This window comes from Geotrypetes seraphini, chromosome 6 (genome assembly GCF_902459505.1).
Source record: "Geotrypetes seraphini chromosome 6, aGeoSer1.1, whole genome shotgun sequence".
NCBI classification, from domain to species: Eukaryota; Metazoa; Chordata; class Amphibia; order Gymnophiona; family Dermophiidae; genus Geotrypetes; species Geotrypetes seraphini.
The window spans coordinates 231,672,962-231,692,663 of record NC_047089.1 but is presented as its reverse complement, the minus strand read 5'-3'; the positions used below and the strand labels follow the sequence as shown (position 1 = coordinate 231,692,663).

At 47.6% G+C, this 19,702-nt stretch overlaps 1 protein-coding gene across 1 annotated transcript in view; it reads left to right on the top strand.

Annotated features, from left to right (window-relative positions):
* Positions 1–19,702, top strand: part of RUNX1 (RUNX family transcription factor 1) — a 146,792-nt gene that overhangs the window by 86,756 nt on the left and 40,334 nt on the right. Inside the window, exon 4 of the mRNA XM_033950349.1 lies at positions 9,087–9,278. Within this exon, the coding sequence (XP_033806240.1) occupies positions 9,087–9,278 (192 nt within the window). The remainder of the gene's footprint in view (positions 1–9,086; positions 9,279–19,702) is intronic.

Genomic DNA, 19,702 nt, shown 5'->3' with positions numbered 1-19,702 from the left:
CGTTGTAAATTTTAAATGTAAATCGCTTAGAATATCCGATTAAGCGATTTATCAAGTCCCATAATAAACTTGAAACTTGAAAGACCCTTGGAAAGGGATGACGGGACTAAAGCGCGCGAGACAAAGGAGCTCAGACAAATATGCGCAGATCATCAGAGCGCCATATTAAAAGTTAAATTTAAAGTGCTCTGAAGAGGTGTGGGGGGAACCCCCATCCCTCTTTACTTAGAAGTGTTGGCGCTGCCGTTGGGGAGTGGGGGAAACTCCACACACACTTAGAAAATAGGGAAAAATGACAATTTCCTCTGTAATGGGGGGGGGTCCTCCCTCCCCCGAATCCCCCAACAGCAGCACCAGCACTTCTAAAAAAACTGGGGGGGTTCCTCCTCCACATACCCCCTCAGAGCGCTTTAAATTTAACTTTTAATCCGGCGCGCTGATGTCCTGCGCGCATATATCCGAGCTCCTTTGTCCGCGCGCGATTGTCCCACACGCTTTCAACTATGTACCTTGGAAAGGATCTTAATTTCCTCTGGCGTTAACACTTTATTCAAAAGATTAGCAATAGCCGCTACGTCATCTTGTGAGCAAGACCACAGTCATTGCTGATGGCAGAAATGGACATATCCAAGTTTCCAAGTTTTATTTAAAATTTGATAAAACGCTTATAAAAATTTCTAAGCGATTTACATTTTTTAAAAAAAGGTTTAAGGCAAGTTTTAAGACACATAACCAGACTGATACATAACGATCACTCACTGGAGGATTAAGGAAGGAGGGGAGAACTACAGATGTGATAGGAAAGTTACATACATGGGTAAAACATTAGGAATGTTCTAGTAGCTGCCGAGGGAAGGGAAGGTTGTATCTGTGATTGTGTTAAACTGAGGATCTGTAGTTTATCTCTGAATTTAAGTCTTGGAAGTTTCGGTCTAAGAACATTAGAACAGACCAATGGTCCATCACGCCCAGTAGCCCGTTCTCACGGTGGCCAATCCAGGTCACCAGTACTTGGCCAAAACCCAAGGAGTAGCAACATTCTATGCTACCGATCCAGGGCAAGCAGTGGCTTCCCCCATGTCTTTCTCAATAACAGACTATGGCTTTTCCTCCAGGAACTTGTCCAAACTTTTCTTAAAACCAGCTACACTATCCGCTCTTACCATATCCTCTGGCAACATGTTCCAGAACTTAACTATTCTCTGAGTGAAAAAAAATTTGGTTTTATTTCCCTGTAACTTCATCGAGTGTCCCCTAGTCTTTGTAATTTTTGACAGAGTAAAAAATCGATCCACTTGTACCCGTTCTACTCCACTCAGGATTTTGTAGACTTCAATCCTATCTCCCCTCAGTTGCCTCTTTTCCAAGTTGAAGAGCCCTTACCATTTTAGTCTTTTCTCATAGGAGTGGAGTTCCATCCCCTGCCTCGATTTTTGATAAAGCTGCTCTAAAAATGCACAAGAAGCTGAACCAATGGAGGAAAAAGCCTTACTGGCAGAGGCGCACTCAAAAAGACTGTAGGATGGTCATCTTTGGTTTTATTTCTCTTTTGTTCTCTCTCATTGTTTCGTCTGTGATATAGTTCTAGGTTTATTGGGGCTGATATTCAGACCACAAGAGTTAGCCAGGCTGATTTCTGCAGTGGCCAGTATTGAATATCAGGTTTAATTTTGGGCGCTATAAACTTAGGCCCCCTTTATCAAGCCGCGTTAGGGTTTTTATCGCCGGCCGCTGTGGTAAACGCTCCGATTCTCATAGAATTCTTATGAGCATCGGAGCAACTTCAGAGCATTTAGTGTCGTGGACCATGCTAAAAACCTCTATCGCAGCTTAGTGACACGGGGACAAATTTGTACCCACCCCCGTGAGTTTTGTCCCTGTCTCATTCCTGTAAGCTCTGTGTTAACCGCACAAGCCTCGAACACTTATGATTTTAAAGTGTTTGAGACTTGTGCAGATGAGGACGAAGTTTAGGCATTGGTAGAATGATGCATTATGACATCACAAATTGGTCTAGAATGTTGCTACTTAGGATTTTAAAGTTGTTGAGGCTTGTGCAGATGAGGACGGAGCTTAGGCATTGGTGGAATGAGGCATTATGACATCACAATCTGAGCTCTAGAATGTTGCTACTTAGGATTTTAAAGTGTTTGAGGCTTGTGCAGATGAGGACGGAACTTAGGCATTGGTGGAATGAGGCATTATGACATCACAATCTGAGCTCTAGAATGTTGCTACTTAGGATTTTAAAGTGTTTGAGGCTTGTGCAGATGAGGACGGAACTTAGGCATTGGTGGAATGAGGCATTATGACATCACAATCTGAGCTCTAGAATGTTGCTACTTAGGATTTTAAAGTGTTTGAGGCTTGTGCAGATGAGGACGGAACTTAGGCATTGGTGGAATGAGGCATTATGACATCACAATCTGAGCTCTAGAATGTTGCTACTTGTGATTTTAAAGTGTTTGAGGCTTGTGCAGATGAGGATGGAGCTTAGGCATTGGTGGAATGAGGCATTATGACATCACGAACTGAGCTCTAGAATGTTGCTACTTGTGATTTTAAAGTGTTTGAGGCTTGTGCAGATGAGGACGGAGCTTAGGCATTGGTGGAATGAGGCATTATGAGATCACAATCTGAGCTCTAGAATGTTGCTACTTAGGATTTTAAAGGGTTTGAGGCTTTTGCAGATGAGGACAGAGCTTGCAGGAATGGGGCAGGGAAAGGAAAAGAGCTTGCAGGGACGAGACTGGAAAATGAGTTCCCGCGGGGATGGGGGAAAAAATTTTCCCCGTGTCATTCTCTAGGCCCAAATCATGTGACATCTAGCCGCTGGCTTCTAAGTGCTAATATCCAGTGGCCATCTTGCACTGAATAGCGGCTGGATTATCTTTATGGTTACAGTACAATTTACAGTGTCTTAAGACCAAAGTGGAAATTTCCTAGCTGAGAAGGGAGGGTGAATGTCTGCGAGAGTAAAGATAATTATTGATTTTAATCTGATTTCAGTCAATGTTTTGGGAATGTCTTAAATTTTATTAAGTTAAGTCAGGAGGTTGGTATGATTATTCATAAACTTTAGTATGTGCAGAAACTCAGATCTGGATTGTAATCAGCACCCTTAGGCTGAGGGTTCAAATCCCTCGCTGCTCCTTGTGACCCTGAGCAAGCTACTTAATCCCCTCATTGCCCCAGGTACACTAGATAGAGTTTGAGCCCACCGGGACAGATAGGGAAATATGATAAAAGTACCTGAATATATGATAAAAGTACTTGAATATAAACCACTTTGGATATAAGTGGGTATATAAATAATTAAAAACCAATAATACACTTTTGGAAGGAAATTTGGGGGTTTCCAGTTGTAACGGAAAACCCCTGAAAAAGAGTCTTCCTCACATAAGGTTACCAGATTTTCTGAGGTAGAAACCTGGATACATGGCCTTTCCCTTTCCGCCCCCATTCCTGCCTCCGGTCTCGCCCCCATAAAGCCACCTCCGGGCCGCGTCTAGAGGGCGTGCGCACTTGCTCAGAGGCCCTCCAGACGCAGCCGGAGGTTGGGGCTTATGAAAACCCAGACAAAACTCCTGGGTTTTGGAAAGTCCATCCGGGCACCCGGGCATGTCCTCTAAAAAGAGGACACGTCTCGGTTTTCACGGATGTCTAGTAACCCTAGATATGGGCGGCCTGGACTTCTGTCATTAGCCTGCCTGGTGAACTCAAATGCTCAGACGCACCAGCTACGATTAAGCAGCTGTGACGGTTTGACATCAAACTGTAGGAAAAAAGTGAAGTTGGCTAAATGCACTGATAGTGGGTCTGGACACCATGGCAGATAGGAAGACCCAGCCGTGGGAACGAGAGGGTTATTCACGTTCTTTTCTGTGCTTAGACTAATCCTAGTACTACAGTGTGACATAGGGAGTGTGTACATACAGATCTTGTGATTCAATGTATTTACAATTAGGGATGGCGCCGGGAGCCAGAGATCCGATGAGCCTCACTGACAGATGATGGAAGGACAAGTCTGGGACCAGCTGCTGTATGGGCTTTTAAGCACCTGACTTTAGACTTCCAGGGTCTAGAATCGTGTGTTTTGCCCTTTTCTGTTCTTAAATTGCCTTTCCTGTGTGATAACAGGAAAGAATATCAGCCAGCTTTCACTCGCAAGACACGTAACTGTTCTCAGGTGGACGCACGGAACGGCTTTTAGACCAGCCCCAGGAAATATAAGCTGGCTGAAGACTGTTCCGAGTGCTGTGTGAAATATCGGTGATGGGATCCTCCCAAATTCCGACCCCCCCCCCCCCAAAAAAAAAAAAAGTTCTATAAAAAGTGCTAAAAATCGTGCGTGCAATTTTGGTCGCCTTTCCAAGTTGCGCCCGCAATTTAATAGATTAACAAGCAAATTAGCGCTGATAATTGGGCATTTTAACAAACAAATATTGGTGCTGTTTAAAATCAATTACAAGTTAAAAGTTTATGCAGATAAATTGAGGTGCAGGTGCGTCGGAAAAGGAGGCGTTCCTTTACGCGCGGAATTACTGAATAAGGGCGTCCGTGCCTAGATTTAAGCACATTTTCATTGGTGCAAATAAATGGCTGTGCCTAATTTTAGTCGCAGTTCCCAGGCTTAAGTGCTGTTCTATAAACCGCGCCTAACTTTAAGCACAGCTTATAGAACAGTGCTGGGTTTTCAGCGTCGATTCTTTGGTTGCCATCTAGAGAATTTAGCCCCATGGGTCTTTCTCTCTATGTCGTTTGGTCGTATTGCAAGCCCACTGGTTTCTGATTCTCTAAATTATTTTATATATTTGCATAATTTTGGAAATATAAGCATACACTTATGACTACTGCTCCCCCCTCCACCAGCCGGGGAAAGAAGATTCTGCTGCTTGCCATTGAATTTTATGTTACTGTTAGCAACTGTTATGGTAGAAGACCATTCTGGTAATTATGTTAATTCATCCATTACATCGAGTTTTGTTGGTAGCGAATGATGCATTTGTTAATTTTCTGTGTTCTGCCCACTAGGGATAGTACTGACATTCATGTGGCCTCTGTGCAGTGGCATATTAAGTGGGGTGGGAGGGGGGAGGACAAACCGGCCCCTCTCCACCCCACCCTCCTGCAAACCTAGAGTTATCAGGCATCCGTGAAAACCCAGACATGTCCTCCTGTCTGGGCTCCCAGACGGACTTTCCAAAACCCGGGTTTTGGAAAGCCAATACCAGCTCCAGGCCACATCTTGAAGGCCTCTGAGCATACGCGGATACGCGGATGACACACACCCGACACGCTTCAGGCCCTCCAGACGCAGCTAGAGCTCGTAGCAAAGAGAAGAGGCTTTCTGGGGGCTGGGCTGGGTCAGAATGGGGCGGGGCTGAAGGTGGAACGGGGCAGGGTCACGTGTCTGAGGTTTTCTTTTTTTGTAAATATGGTAACCCTATGCGAACCTCTTTAAATGTTCACCTGCTGGCACCGGCCTTGGCTCCCTTCTGACGTCACTTCCTGTTCGAGACCTGGGCATGACGTCAAAAGGGGAAGATGCTGCTCATTCCAGCGAACATTTTAAGAGGTACACAGGGCAGGCGTTGAAGTGGCAAGAAGCAGGGAGCCGCATGGTGCGGTGATGCTGGGCACCATCGCCTCGGGCGCCATTCTCCCCAGCTATGCCACTGCCTATGTGTATAAAGGTTGCCCACCTCTGTGCTACCCAGTATCCACTCATAGCTGCTCAGGCCCGGTATCAGCCTGATACTTGCTTGGGAAGGAGGGGATGAACTCTGAGGATCAGCTACAGCATTGTGGTGGTGTTGCACGTGATGCTGGGTTAAAATGGCTCTAACCTAACAATATCCCATAGACATAACTGACTGAAGTTCCTTACCTGTGCCGAAGGTTCTCCACGGACAGCAGGATGTCAGGGGAGTGTGTGGCGTAGTGGTTAAAGCTACAGCCTCAGCACCCTGAGGTTGTGGGTTCAAACCCCCGTTGCTCCTTGTGACCCTGGGCAAGTCACTTAATCCCCCCCCATTGCCCCAGGTACGTTAGATAGATTGTGAGCCCACCAGGACAGACAGGGAAAAATGCTTGAGTACCTGAATAAATTCATGTAAACTGCTCTGAGCTCCCCTAGGAGAACAGTATAGAAAACTGAATCAATACATAGTGTGAAAACTTTCAGCCTCTGATAGCCAGAGCTGGTATTGTGACATCACAATGCCTCATTCAACCAATGCCTAAGAGCCAACCTCATCAGTGATGTCACAATGACTTGATTGTCCTAGACTTGGCTAACTCTTACTACATTTTGATTTCTAGAGTGGTGCAGTGGTTAAAGCTACAGCCTCAGCACCCTGAGGTTGTGGGTTCAAGCCCACGCTGCTCCTTGTGACCCTGGGCAAGTCACTTAATCGTCCCATTGCCCCAGGTACATTAGATAGATTGTGAGCCTACCAGGGCAGACAGGCAAAAATGCTTAAGTACCTGAATAAATTAATGTAAACCGTTCTGAGATCCCTTGGGAGAACGGTATCAAAAATTGAATAAGTTGAAAAATGTATTCCATGTTTCCTTTAGCTGTGATACCAGGGACTCAGCCTAGTACCTGAAATATACTTATGGTTGGGGTTACCAGATGTCCGGGAAATCCTGGACATATCCTCTTGTTAAAGGACTGTCCGGGCTCCCGGACGGGCTTTTCAAAACCCGACATTTGTCCCGACCAATTCCTGCCGCATATGTAGGGCCTCTGAGCATGCGAAGCTGACGTCACACACATCCACGCATGCTCCAGGCCCTCAAGACGCGGCCGGAGCTCGTGGCAGGAGTCTTGCTGGGGGTCGGAGGCTGAACGGGGCTGGGCTTGGTGAAACGGGGCGGGGTAGAGGGCGGAACAAGGCGGAGTTATATGTCCAAGATTTTCCTTTGTAAAATATGGTAACCCTATGATCTATGAGCACTCTATGCAATACATGTAATATGATTATTTATTTGTTTAAACATTTATATACCGTTTAACTCTACGGTTTGCAAAGATTAAAATCGTAACAGGTTAAACACCACATACAGACACAGTTGCAAACAACTCATAAAAAAAGAAAAAAAAAACTAACACAGGAATGTGCTAACAAACAATTATTCTTACAAATTGACTGGTGATATAGGGCTCCTTTTACCAAGCCACGTTAGCGACGTTTAATCACGCGCTAACCCCCGCGCTAGCCTAAAAACTACCGCTCCCGCTCCTTCGTAAAAGGAGCCCATAGTTTGTCGGTTATGTCTGTGGGATATTGCATCGTAGTTCTCTCCCCTTGTCTCAGGTTTGTCCATTGTCCAAGTTTGTCCTTGCTTTTATTTTAAACATTCTTGTGCCTCCCTATTTTAGGGGGTCTTTTACTAAGGCGCCCTAGTCGATTTAGCGCACGCTAAATGCTTACGCGCCCATTATATTCTAGGGACGCGTTAGCATTTAGCACGCGCTAAGTCGGCTAGCACGCCTTAGTAGAAGACCCCCTTGGTGATGTACACCGCATAGAAATTTTAGAAGCGCTTGTATCCAATTTTAAATAAACTTTGAAAACTTGAAAGTTTCAAGTTTATTAGGATTTTATATACCGTCTATCAAGGTTATCTAAGCGGTTTTTACAATCAGGTACTCAAGCATTTTCCCTGTCTGTCCTGGTGGGCTCACAATCCATGTAATGTACCTGGGGCGAGGGGAGGATTAAGTGACTTGCCCAGGGTCACAAGGAGCAGCGTGGGTTTGAACCCACAACCTCAGGGTGCTGAGGCTGTAGCTTTAACCACTGCGCCAGTCTAGAAATCAAAATGTAGTAAAAGTGAGCCAAGTATAGGACAGTCAAGCCATTGTGACATCAGTGATGAGGTTGGCTCTTAGGCATTGGTGGAATGAGGCATTGTGATGTCACTATACCAGCTCTGGCTATTAAAGGCTGAAACTTTTCACATTATGTATTTATTTAATTTCCTATACTGTTCTCCCAGGGGAGCTCAGAACGGTTTACATGAGTTTATTCAGGTACTCAAGCATTTTCCCTATCTGTCCCAGTGGGCTCACAATCTATCTAACGTACCTGGGGCTATAGAGGACTGAGTGACTTGCCCAGGGTCACAAGGAGCAGCGCGGAGTTTGAACCCACAACCCCAGGGTGCTGAGGCTGTTGATCCAACCACCGTGCCACACACTCCTCCAGCTGAAACATACCTGTAGATTAGATTGCGGTTCATTTTCCTCCAAGTGTTTAAAGTACCGTAGAAAAGAAAGAGATAGCTGGGATCTCAAAGTCCCGCCTTGAGGGCCTCAATCCAGTCGGGTTTTCAGGATTTCCCCAATGAATATGCATTGAAAGCAGTGCATGCACATAGATCTCATGCATAGTCATTGGGGAAATCCTGAAAACCCGACTGGATTCTGGCCCTCGAGGACCGGAGTTGCCCACCCCTGTGTTATACAGTTGTGTGCAAAGGTTTTTACAACCAGTCAAACTGTACATTTCAATATAAAAGTGACCTTCTACATCAGGGATCTCAAAGTCCCTCCTTGAGGGCCACAATCCAGTCGAGTTTTCAGGATTTCCCCAATGAATATGCATTGAAAGCAGTGCATGCACATAGATCTCATGCATAGTCATTGGGGAAATCCTGAAAACCCGACTGGATTCTGGCCCTCAAGGACCGGAGTTGCCCACCCCTGTGTTATACAGTTGTGTGCAAAGGTTTTTACAACCAGTCAAACTGTACATTTCAATATAAAAGTGACCTTCTACATCAGGGATCTCAAAGTCCCTCCTTGAGGGCCACAATCCAGTCGAGTTTTCAGGATTTCCCCAATGAATATGCATTGAAAGCAGTGCATGCACATAGATCTCATGCATAGTCATTAGGGAAATCCTGAAAGCCCGACTGGATTGCGGCCCTCAAGGAGGGACTTTGAGATCCCTGGTAAAGACCGTTGGCCGGCACAAGACCGTGTCCGAAACTAGAAACAAAAAATGTCAAGAAAGCGCGGATGCCGCTGAAGATTTCTGCTCTTTCTTTCCTTTCTTGCCCCCTCCCACCAGGGCATCGGCAGAAGCCAGATGAGCAGACAAAGCCAGGAAGCCTGTCCTTTTCCGAGCGTCTGAGTGAGCTGGAGCACCTTCGTCGCACAGCGATGAGAGTCAGCCCGCACCACCCGACCCCGGCACCCAACCCCCGGGCTGCCTTCAACCATGCCGCAGCTTTCAACTCGCAGCAGCAGAGTCAGATCCAGGGTAAGTACCTGCATGGGGAGCAGACCGTGGGATGGTGGTCAGAGAGCGGTTATTCATGGGTCACTCTCAGACTTCTGCTCTAAAGTCCGGGTCCATTTCTAGGATTAGAAACCTCATTCTGGCAAAAGACTATTACTACTACAATTTATTATTTCTATAGCGCTATCAGATGCATGCAACGTTGTACATTAAACACAGAAGAAACAGTCCCTTCTCAAAAGAGCTTACAATCTAATTATCAAAGAGACACTGGACAAAACTGATGAATCAATATATTTATTTATTCATTCATTCATTCATTCATTCAATTTTTGATACTGTTCTTCCAAGGGAGCTCAGAACAGTTTACATGAATTTATTCAGGTACTCAAGTATTTTTCCCCGTCTGTCCCTGTGGGCTCACAATCTAATGTACCTGGGGCAATGAGGGGGATTAAGTGACTTGCTCAGGGTCACAAGGAGCAGCGTGGGTTTGAGCCCACAACCTCAGGGTGCTGAGGCTGTAGCTTTAACCATGGCGCCACACTCTCCCCATATACCCCATATAGGGAAATACAAAGAGAGAAGAGGTGGAAGGGTAGGGGGCTACAGAGGGAAAGGCAAACAAATGTGGTACTTTACAAGTTGGTAGATTTAGGACTTAAAACATGGCTTCAAAAAAGTGGGCCTTCAGCCTGGACTTGAATACCGCCAGAGATGGAGGCCATTGTACTGAATCAGGCAGGTTGTTCCAGGAATATGGCGCAGCAAGGCAGACAGGACGGGGTCAGGAGTTGGTTGTAGAGAAGAAGAGTACAGACAAGAGAAACTTACCTGACAAACGAGTTCCTGGGGCAGAGTATAGGGAGAGATAAGAGAGGAGAGATCTTGAGGAGTCGCAGAGTGAATGCATGTGTAGGTCAGTAAAAGGAGCTTGAACTGTACGCAGAAGTGGACAGTGAGCCAATAAAGCGACTTGAGGAGAGGGGTAGCATGAGCGTAACGATACTGGCGGACTACGAGGCGTGCTGCAGAATTCTGAACAGATTGAAGGCGAGAGAGATGGCTTAGTGGAAGGCCTGCGAGAAGCTAGTTGCAATAATCTAGGCAAGAGGTGACGAGAGGGTGGCTGAGGGTCTTGGCAGAGTGCTCAGAGAGGAAAGTCCAGATTTTATCGATGTGGTATAAAAAGAAACGACAAGTTTTGATGGTCTGTTGGATATACGAAGAGAAGGAAAGAGATGAGTCAAAGATGACCCTGAGTTTGTGAGTCAACGAGACAGGGAGGATGAGGATGTTTTCTACTGAAATAGAAACCAGAGGGAGGGGGGAGGGAGGTTTAGGAGGAAAGCTAAGGAGTTCAGTCTTGGTCATGTTTAATAATGGCAGCAAGACATCAAGATAGCAATGTCAACTAGGCAGGCTGAAACTCGGGCCTGGATACCTGTAGAAATTTGGGCATAGCGAGGCGAAATTGCAAGTCGTCAGCATAGAGATGGTACTGGAATTAGAGAGCTGCACGGGAACGGGGACGACGGGAATCCCGCGGGACCCGCGGGTTCCCCCTTTGGGTCACGGGGATCCCGTGGGGACGCCCCCTAGGGTCGCGGGGATCCCGTGGGGACGCCTCCGAGGGTCGCGGGGTTCCTGCGGGGCTGGATGTACTCAGTCGCGCGGCTCTTCTCCCTACCTTCTCTGCTTGCAGCACAGAGCCGAACGGAAGTCTTCCCAACGTCAGCGCTGACGTCGGGAAGACTTCCGTTTGGCTCTGTGCTGCAGGCAGTGCAGGTAAGGAGGAGAGTAGCCTCGTGGTTCGAGTGGCTACCAAGGGAGGGGGCGGTCCGCCCCGCCACACCCTGCCCCGGTTGCAGCACAGCCGGCCAGATCCCCTTACTTTTGTGGCACTTCCCCGACCGACCGACAACAGCCCCGGTCCGACAATCCTCCCTGCCCTGTAGCCGCGAATCTAAATTATCTTCTTACAGCAGCTGTAATAAGGTAATTTAGATTCGCAGTTAAGGGCAGGGAGGTTTGTCGGACCGGGGCTGTTGTCAGTCGGTCGGGGAAGTGCCACAAAAGTAAGGGGACCTGGCCGGCTGTGCTGCACCCGGGGCGGTAGAGAAGGAGTGGGGAGAAGGTAGAGAAGGAGTGGGGAGAAGGACGCTGAAAGGCCATGGGGAAGACGGGAGGGGGGGGGAAGGACTCTGAAAGCACTTGAAGACAGAGGAGGGAGAAGGACGCTGAAAGCACATGGGGAATACAAAGGGGTGGAGAAGGACGCTGAAAGGCCATGGGAAGGGCGGGGGGGGGAGGACTCTGAAAGCACTTGTGGAAGACAGAGGGGGGAGAAGGATGCTGAAAGCACATGGGGAAGACAAAGGGGTGGAGAAGGACGCTGAAAGGACATGGGGAAGACGGGGGGGGTGGAGAAGGACGCTGAAAGGCCATGGGGAAGACAGAGGGGGGAGAAGGACGCTGACAGGACATGGGGAAGATGGGGGGAGAAGGACGCTGAAAGGAAATGGGGAAGAGAGAGTAGGGAGAAGACGCTGGCAGGGAAGAAGACAGATGCCAGACTATGGGTGGAGCGGAGAGAAGAAGATGGGTGCCAGACCAATTTGGAAGGGGGAAGAAAGGGAGAGGCACAGTAACAGAGCAAATGGAAGATGCAGAAGGAAGAGAGACAGTGGATGGAAGGAATTGAATGAGAACATGAGGAAAGCAGAAACCAGGCAACAAAGGTAGGAAAAGAATTATATTTCTTTTTTTTTATTTTGCTTCAGGATAAAGTAGTATATTAGTTGTGTTGATAAAAATTTATAAACATTAGAGGCTCTGGTAGAAACCCATTTGCAAAGTATGTATTCTTCCCAATTAATATTTTCAAATTAATAAAGTCTTTTTGCTTATTTGTAAATGGGTTTCTACCAGAGCCTTTAATTCAGTAGCATAATTAAATGAAATAACTATTTCTGAAGTTTATAGGGACGGTCGGGGACGGAGGGGATTCCTCGCGGGGACGGGTGGGGACGGAGGGAATCCTCACGGGGACGGGTGGGGACGGGTGGGATTCCTCACGGGGACGGGTGGGGACGGGTGGGACTTTGGCGGGGACGGGTGGGATTTCTGTCCCCGCGCAACTCTCTAACTGGAATCCATGGGAAGAGATTAGAGCACCGAAGGAAGAAGTGTAGATGGAAAAAAAGAAGAGGTCCCAGGACAGAGCCCTGAAAAATGCCGACTGATAGCAAAATGGCAGTGGAGGAAGAGCCTCTAGAGCATGCGCTAAAAGTGCAACAGGAAAGATAGGAAGAAAACCCTGGAATTCAAGCAAGGACAGCGTATCGATGAGTAGGCTGTAATCTACAGCGTCAAATGCCGTTGATGGATCAAGGAGGATGAGGACAGAGGCTTTTGGATTTGGCCAAGTCATTGGAGACTTTAGCAAGGGCAGTTTCCATAGAATGGAGAGGGCGAAAGCGAATTTAGAATAGCTCGAGACAAAAGAAAGTTGCGCCAGAGGAGAAGCTTCCGCCCGCAGACGCACGTGACTTTAGGCAGGCTCTGGCGGCTTGCACAAATTACACTGTAACGTGCCACGAAGGTAAGAGGGAAGGAGGGAGATGGTCAGACCGTGCGAGGGGTGCTGTAGGGCGGTGGAAAGGACAGACGCTGAAAGGAAGTGTGGAAGACAGAGTGGGGAGAAGACACTGAAGGGAAATGGGGAACAGAGAGTGGGGAGAAGACGCTGAAGGGAAATGGGGAACAGAGAGTGGGGAGAAGACGCTGAAGAGAAATGGGGAACAGAGAGTGGGGAGAAGACGCTGAAGGGAAATGGGGAACAGAGAGTGGGGAGAAGACGCTGAAGGGAAATGGGAACAGAGAGTGGGGAGAAGACACTGAAGGGAAATGGGGAACAGAGAGTGGGGAGAAGACGCTGGAAGGGAAGAAGACAAAGATGCCAGACTATGGGGGGAGCAGAGGGAAGAAGATGGATGCCAGACCAATTGGGGGGGTGTGTGGAGGGAGAGATGGAAGGGAGAGGCACCATAACAGAGCAAATGGAAGACGCAGAGAGAAGGCAGACAGTGAATGGAAGGAATTGAATGAGGAGAAGATGAGGAAAGCAGAAACCAGACAACAAAGGTAGAAAAAAATTTCTATTTTTCTTTTTTTTGCTTTAGGATAAAGTAGTATATTAGTTGTGTTGATAAAAATGTATAAACAAAGCCCTGCCAGCTGAACATCTCTTTCTCTAGTTCAGCAGCCAGAACTTTGATTTATAAGGAGGGAATAAGCTAAATATTGCAGTACTGAGATTTGTATGGATGCTGCGGGGACAGTGGTCACAGGGACGGGGCGCTGACAGGGACGGAGGTCGTGGGGACGGGAACAAATTTTTTCCCCCAAAGTCTTTTTTTTCTCTCCTGTTCATCACCACTCTTGTGTGTGTTGCTTACCTGCAGAGACTAGTTCTTTTTCTCTTTTCAATTCCTTATAATAGTATTTGACTTACATTCACACTCAAGGACATCATGGTGGTTTAGAAATTTTTTTAAAAATTAAAACAATAAAAATGTTATGCATCAATTGGTCACACACCAAATCCTTATTACAAAATCCAAAAAACAAAACAAATAAGTTGGGGGGGGGATCTCCATGCCATTCCAGCCTTTGTAAATTTAAAGGCCAGTCAGTACAAACAAGTTTTTAAAATCAGATTTCAATTTAAAAGAGGAAGTTTGCTGCCTAAGATAGAAGGGTAAAGAGCTCCACACGCTGGAGTAGCATATGAAAAGCAGAAAGTGCATTGTAAAGGTTTTACTCACAGGAGGAAACAGTAAAGTCACGGCCGTCATGTCCAGCAGAGAAAGAGTGTAATTTAGAAGGGGAGAAAGAAGAGGAATTGGGGCTGGAGGGGGAAGAGGGCTTCCCACATCAGGGAAGAGGATCCAAGATAGAGTTTTGACACTCCTTCTCCCTACACTGGCTTTTCTCTCACTCTCACTCAGTCCACACACCCTCACTCCCCCTGGGAGCGGGGCCATGGGTCCGGATTTCCATTTACGAAAATCTGGTAACCCTACACAGGATCCCACAGTTATGTTTATGACAAGACTTGACATACTTCCTTTCATTGCATATCAGAGCAGTTTACAATCAAGGCAAAGTAATCAGTATTAAACTAAACTAAACCTTAAGTTTGTATACCACATCATCTCCATAAAGATAGAGCTCGGCACAGTTTACAGGTAAATTCAATGAGGGAAGGACATAATAAGAAATTAGAGGTTATGAAGAGGTTAGCTAGCTTTACATTCACTATCTCCTCCTCTCTCTATTGGCTAAAGCTCTTAACATTTTCATCTCCTCTTCCTATAGGCTAAGGCTCTTTACACCTGCATTGTGAGGTCATAGAGCTTTATGGTTATAGAAACACGATGACAGATAAAGGCCAAATGGCCCATCCAGTCTGCTCATCTGCAGCATCCACTATCTCCTCCTCTCCCTATTGGCTAAGGCTCTTCACATTTGCATCTCCTCTTCCTATAGGCTAAGGCTCTTTACACCTGCATTGTCAGGTCATAGAAACACGATGGCAGATAAAGGCCAAATGACCCATCCAGTCCTGCCCATCCGCAGCAACCATTATCTCTTCCTCTCTCTAAGAGATCCCACGTGCCTATCCCAGGTCCTCTTGAATTCAGACATAGTCTCTGTTTCCACCACCTCTTCCGGGAGACTGTTCCACGCATTTACCACCCTTACTGCAAAAAAGTATTTCCTTAGATTGCTCCGGAGCCTATCACCTCTTAACTTCATCCTACACTCTCTCATTCCAGAGCTTCCTTTCAAATGAAAGAGGCTCGACTCACGTGCATTTATGCCACGTAGGTATTTAAACGTCTCTATCATATCTCCCCTCTCCCGCCTTTCCTCCAAAGTATACCGATTGAGATCTTTAAGTCTGTCCCCATACGCCTTATGACGAAGACACTCCCTTCCTCAGGTCTGAACAGAATAAGCAGAAGATGACAAATGCCAGAAATCATAAGTGAATCATCAAAAGCATTCCAGCGATACTGTGAAAAGGAAAGGGGAGGGGATGATGGGTTGAGGTGATCAGAGGGTGACAGACTGTGTAAATATATGGCTCATGGTTGAAGAAACTCAGGCCTCAGTGAGCGTTCATGTCCGTTCCGAAGCATGTGATTATTTTAACTTCAAGTCTTATGTTACGGGATAGTTCTGTTTTCCTTTTGTTTCCTGATCGCTTCCTGAAGGCAGCTCACCCAGAGCTGTTGCCTTGGTCTTCTCTGTGCTGTTTGATCTTATGTCTGTGTGCACCGATTCTTGTTTTTAACCTCTGCTTTGTATCATCAACGTGGCATCCTTCTTCACATTTCTGCTTGGGATAATATATACTAAATTAGAGGAGGCTTTTGGGTTCAGTCTTTCTCGTGTGGGTAATTGATACTCGCAGGGCTGGTTTTCCCTGGGGATGGTTGCTATGCTCTCGCCTTTGATGCAGTGTCATAGTTTTTTTCCGTATTTTCTTTCCTGCTCTTTGGTTTACTGCGGTGCATCGCAAACTGTGTGCCGCCTGAGATTCCTGGTGTGCCGCGGTACACTGGGGAAGAGGCGAGGCGCCGGATGACTGTCGCGGGACGTGCCTCTCGCGAAGAGAGGCACGTCTTGTAAGCAATCTCCCGACGCCGGCACCTCGTCTCTCTGCCGCCCCTTCTCTCCAGCGCGAGTCTCTCTGTCGGCGCAAGGCCCGTTGGAAGGGCCTTTGCGCATGCGCTGACAGTGGCGCGCTGACGTCACGCGTGCGCTGTGGCATCATCACGCCGATGCCAGCGCACTTCCGGGTGTCTCAAGCCGGGGACGCCAGGTTTAGTGTGGTGACGGGAGAAAAGCACGCGAGACAAACGCGCGCCAACATTTGAGAGCAGACAACTGAGCGCAAGACTTCAGCGCGCCGCTCTAAAAGCTTCTTTTAAAGGGCTCTGACGGGGGGGGGAACCCCCCTACTTCACTTATTAGTGTTTGCGCTATCATGTTGGGGGCTGGGGGGTGTAACCCCCCACATTATACAGAAAACTTAACTTTTTATCTATTTTTTAGGAAAAGTTAAGTTTTCTGAATAATGAGGGGGTCACAACCCCCCAAAACCATCCCCAACGGCAGCGCCAACACTATTAAGTAAACTGGAGGGTTGCCCCCCATACATCTCCGTCGGAGCCCTTTAAAAGAAGCTTTTAGAACGGCGCGCTGAAGTCTTGCGCTCAGTTGTCCGCTCTCAAATGTCGGCGCACGTTTTGTCTCGCGCACTTATGACCATGAATCTTTAGTGTGCCCCGGCTTGAAAAAGCTTGCGAGACGCTGGTGTACCGATTACTTTTCCTTGATATAGATTTGTAAACTGCTCTGATATGCAATGAAAGGAAGTATGTCAAGTCTTGTCATAAACATAACTGTGGGATCCTGTGTAGGGTTACCAGATTTTCGTAAATGGAAATCCGGACCCATGGCCCCGCTCCCAGGCCCGCCCGTCACGCCCCGTTCTACCCCCTAGTCCCCTCAACCTGTTTGCTCATTGGAACAACATCTGCACATGCGCTGGTGTGACGCCATGAGGTCGCACATGCGCACGAAGGCACCGTGTTGCATCCCGACGTCACTCGTTGCTAGAAGCTTTTCAAAACCCAGATAGTATAGGCGTCAAATCTGGTGACCCTAGGTTTAAGCAAAACTTTCTTGGCTCTTCCTTACCCCCTTCCTAATCTACTTGTGACCAAGTCAGAAATACCTCTTTGGCCCCAGGAACTAGAGCTGGGGAAGCAGCACCTGCTTCTTCAAAGCCCTGAACTGTACAAAAGGCAGGGCAAGAAAGGGCCCGTCACAGATCTAGGTCCAGAGATTAAAGCAAATGTAGTGCACATAGCAAGCATATGAAAGCCAAACACAGCAGATTTTTATTTTTACTGGGGAGGGGCTGTGTGCATACACAAAACACGGCCCCAGCACTCTCGTGTGTTATGATTTTGCTCTTTGTCGTTTCCCAGGTGCAGTGCATTCTTGTTTAAGGCAAGTTTCAAGGTCTAACCTTATTGTAATCTCCTTCTACTGGTAGGCTGACCCTGCTTATCTGCATTCCCAGGATGGAAGGCCCAGTGGGACTTTGTGTTCCTTGCGCCTAAATTGGGTTGCTTTGAAGTTTAAGAGCAGCTTGGAGAGTGTGTGTTGATTTCTGAATGTGCTCGCTGAGCAAGGCCTGCAGTGGCTGTCAAGGCCAGACACTACTTTGGCCAAAGTTTCAGCATGACTAGGGTTACCAGATTTTCCCGAAAGAAAATCCGAACCCATGGCCACACCTCCAGTTCGCCTATGTCACACCCCGTTACGCTCCCAGCCCCGCCTTCCTAGGGTTATCAGAAGTAGAGAATGACACGGTGGCGGTTTACCCGCGGCCACCGCATTTAAGCCGCGGGTCACCGCCGAAAACGGGGAAGAAAACTAGCAGTCGCTGCGGCGACGGGGACAAGGCCATTCACCGGCCGCGGAAACGGTGAATAGATTTGTCCCCGCAGGCCAATGTCCCCCCTTCTAAGAACCGCTATTTACCCGTGTTTCACCGTGTTCGTGAACGGGTGTTAGATTTCTCCGCCGAGTACACATTTTCCCCAGAGACGCCAAGTCCCGACACATTCGGTTGCCCTCACGCTCCGAGCACCCCCCCCCCAAGGACCCGGGACTCCCTTTCCCTTTCTTTCTCTCGCTCTTCCTCCCCCCCCCATAGCACCACATCCCCCCCTCCATCTCAACCCCCACCAGCCCTACCTCCGAACTTGTTTTCGAGATCGCCGGCAGCAAACAGCAATTTATACAGGTACCTGCGACGGCCCCGGAGCTTTCCCTCTGCCGCGCCCCGCCCTCCCGGAAACAGGAAGTTCCGTCAGAGGGGGGGGGATGGCGGGAGGCGAAGCTGCGTCAGAGGAGGGCGGGACGTCGGTGCGGGACGTCTTCGAGGTTGGGTTTTAGGCGAGGTGTAGGAGTTGTCGGTGACAGCGAAGAGTACGAAGGTAGGATGTGGGGAGTTTGATAACGAGGGAGAGATACCGGGCTGCAAACGGGGGGCAGGGAGAAACATGGTGGACCGAGTAGCATGGAATGAGGGAGGGAGAGATGCTAGACCTAGGGGGAGGGAGGATCTGGATTGAAGAGGGGTGATTAGTATGGAAACGTGTAGAGGCTGGGGATTAAGAGGGTGAGAGAAAGTTAATTTCCGGACTGTCCAGCGCCGTAGTTCATACTAGGCCTTGCTCCTGTTCAAATAAAGAATGTAAACTTGAGAAGCGTCTCCTGTCTATTCAGATGCACCCAAGTTTACGTGCGCATGCATGAATGCATTTGCCCATATATCACTGTATGGTTCCCACACTTATTGTGGCTAAATCTGTACGTGCAAGACTTTTCTATGTCCCGTAGCTTTATTTTACGGTTTGGGGGTTGGTTTGTTTTTGCAATTTAGAATACACAATTATTTGTTTTTGTATAGTTTTTAAGTAATATTAAACAAAGTTTTAAAGTTTTACAGAATGTTTCCTTTAAACGTAAATAAAGAAAATTATATAAAATCGTACCCGTTTGAGGCTTTTATGTATGCGACGGTGACGGTGACGGGGCGGTGAATGGGGTTGCAGTGGCGGTGACGGGGCGGTGAATGGGATGGCAGTGGCGGTGACGGGGCGGTGAATGGAATGGCGGTGACGGGGCGGTGCAGAGGATGGTGAGACGGTGACGGGGCGGTGACGGGGACCAATTTTTTCACCGTGTCATTCTCTAATCAGAAGGACCTGGGCATGTCAGGGATGTTTTGACTATTCTTGCACGTATTTTATAGAATAGTTACATTGACAAGGGGTACGTGGTCACGCCTAAAGTTTGTTGCGTTAACTTCAGACTTATGCCAGTAGTCTATAACAGACTCGCACGTAGAATCTCGGCCATTATAGAATCTTAGTTTATCCCCCTTTACAACACCGCGAAAGCGTTTTTTAGCACAGGCCGGCGCGCTGAAAGCTCTACGCTGCTCCTGAAACTCATTGAGTTTCTATGAGCATTCCGCAGTTTTGTAAAATGGGGGGGGGGGGGGGGGTTAGTGAAGAAGCGGGCCAGGTGGCCAGAGGAAGTAGGGAATCCCTCTGGCCAGCCATCTAAAGCAATTAACAAAGAAAACAACCACCATACTATTGTATTTTCAAAGGTCATACCAAATATTTTAAAACAATTGCAAACTATTTTGAAACCAAGTAAGGGGATCCCGTTTTTTTAAAGACACTGTGTACAGTACTCCCCCCGAAATTCGCGGGGTTCCATTCCAGGAACACCCACGAATTTTGAAAATCCGCAAATACGGTTTTTCAGCTGATCGAAGGCAG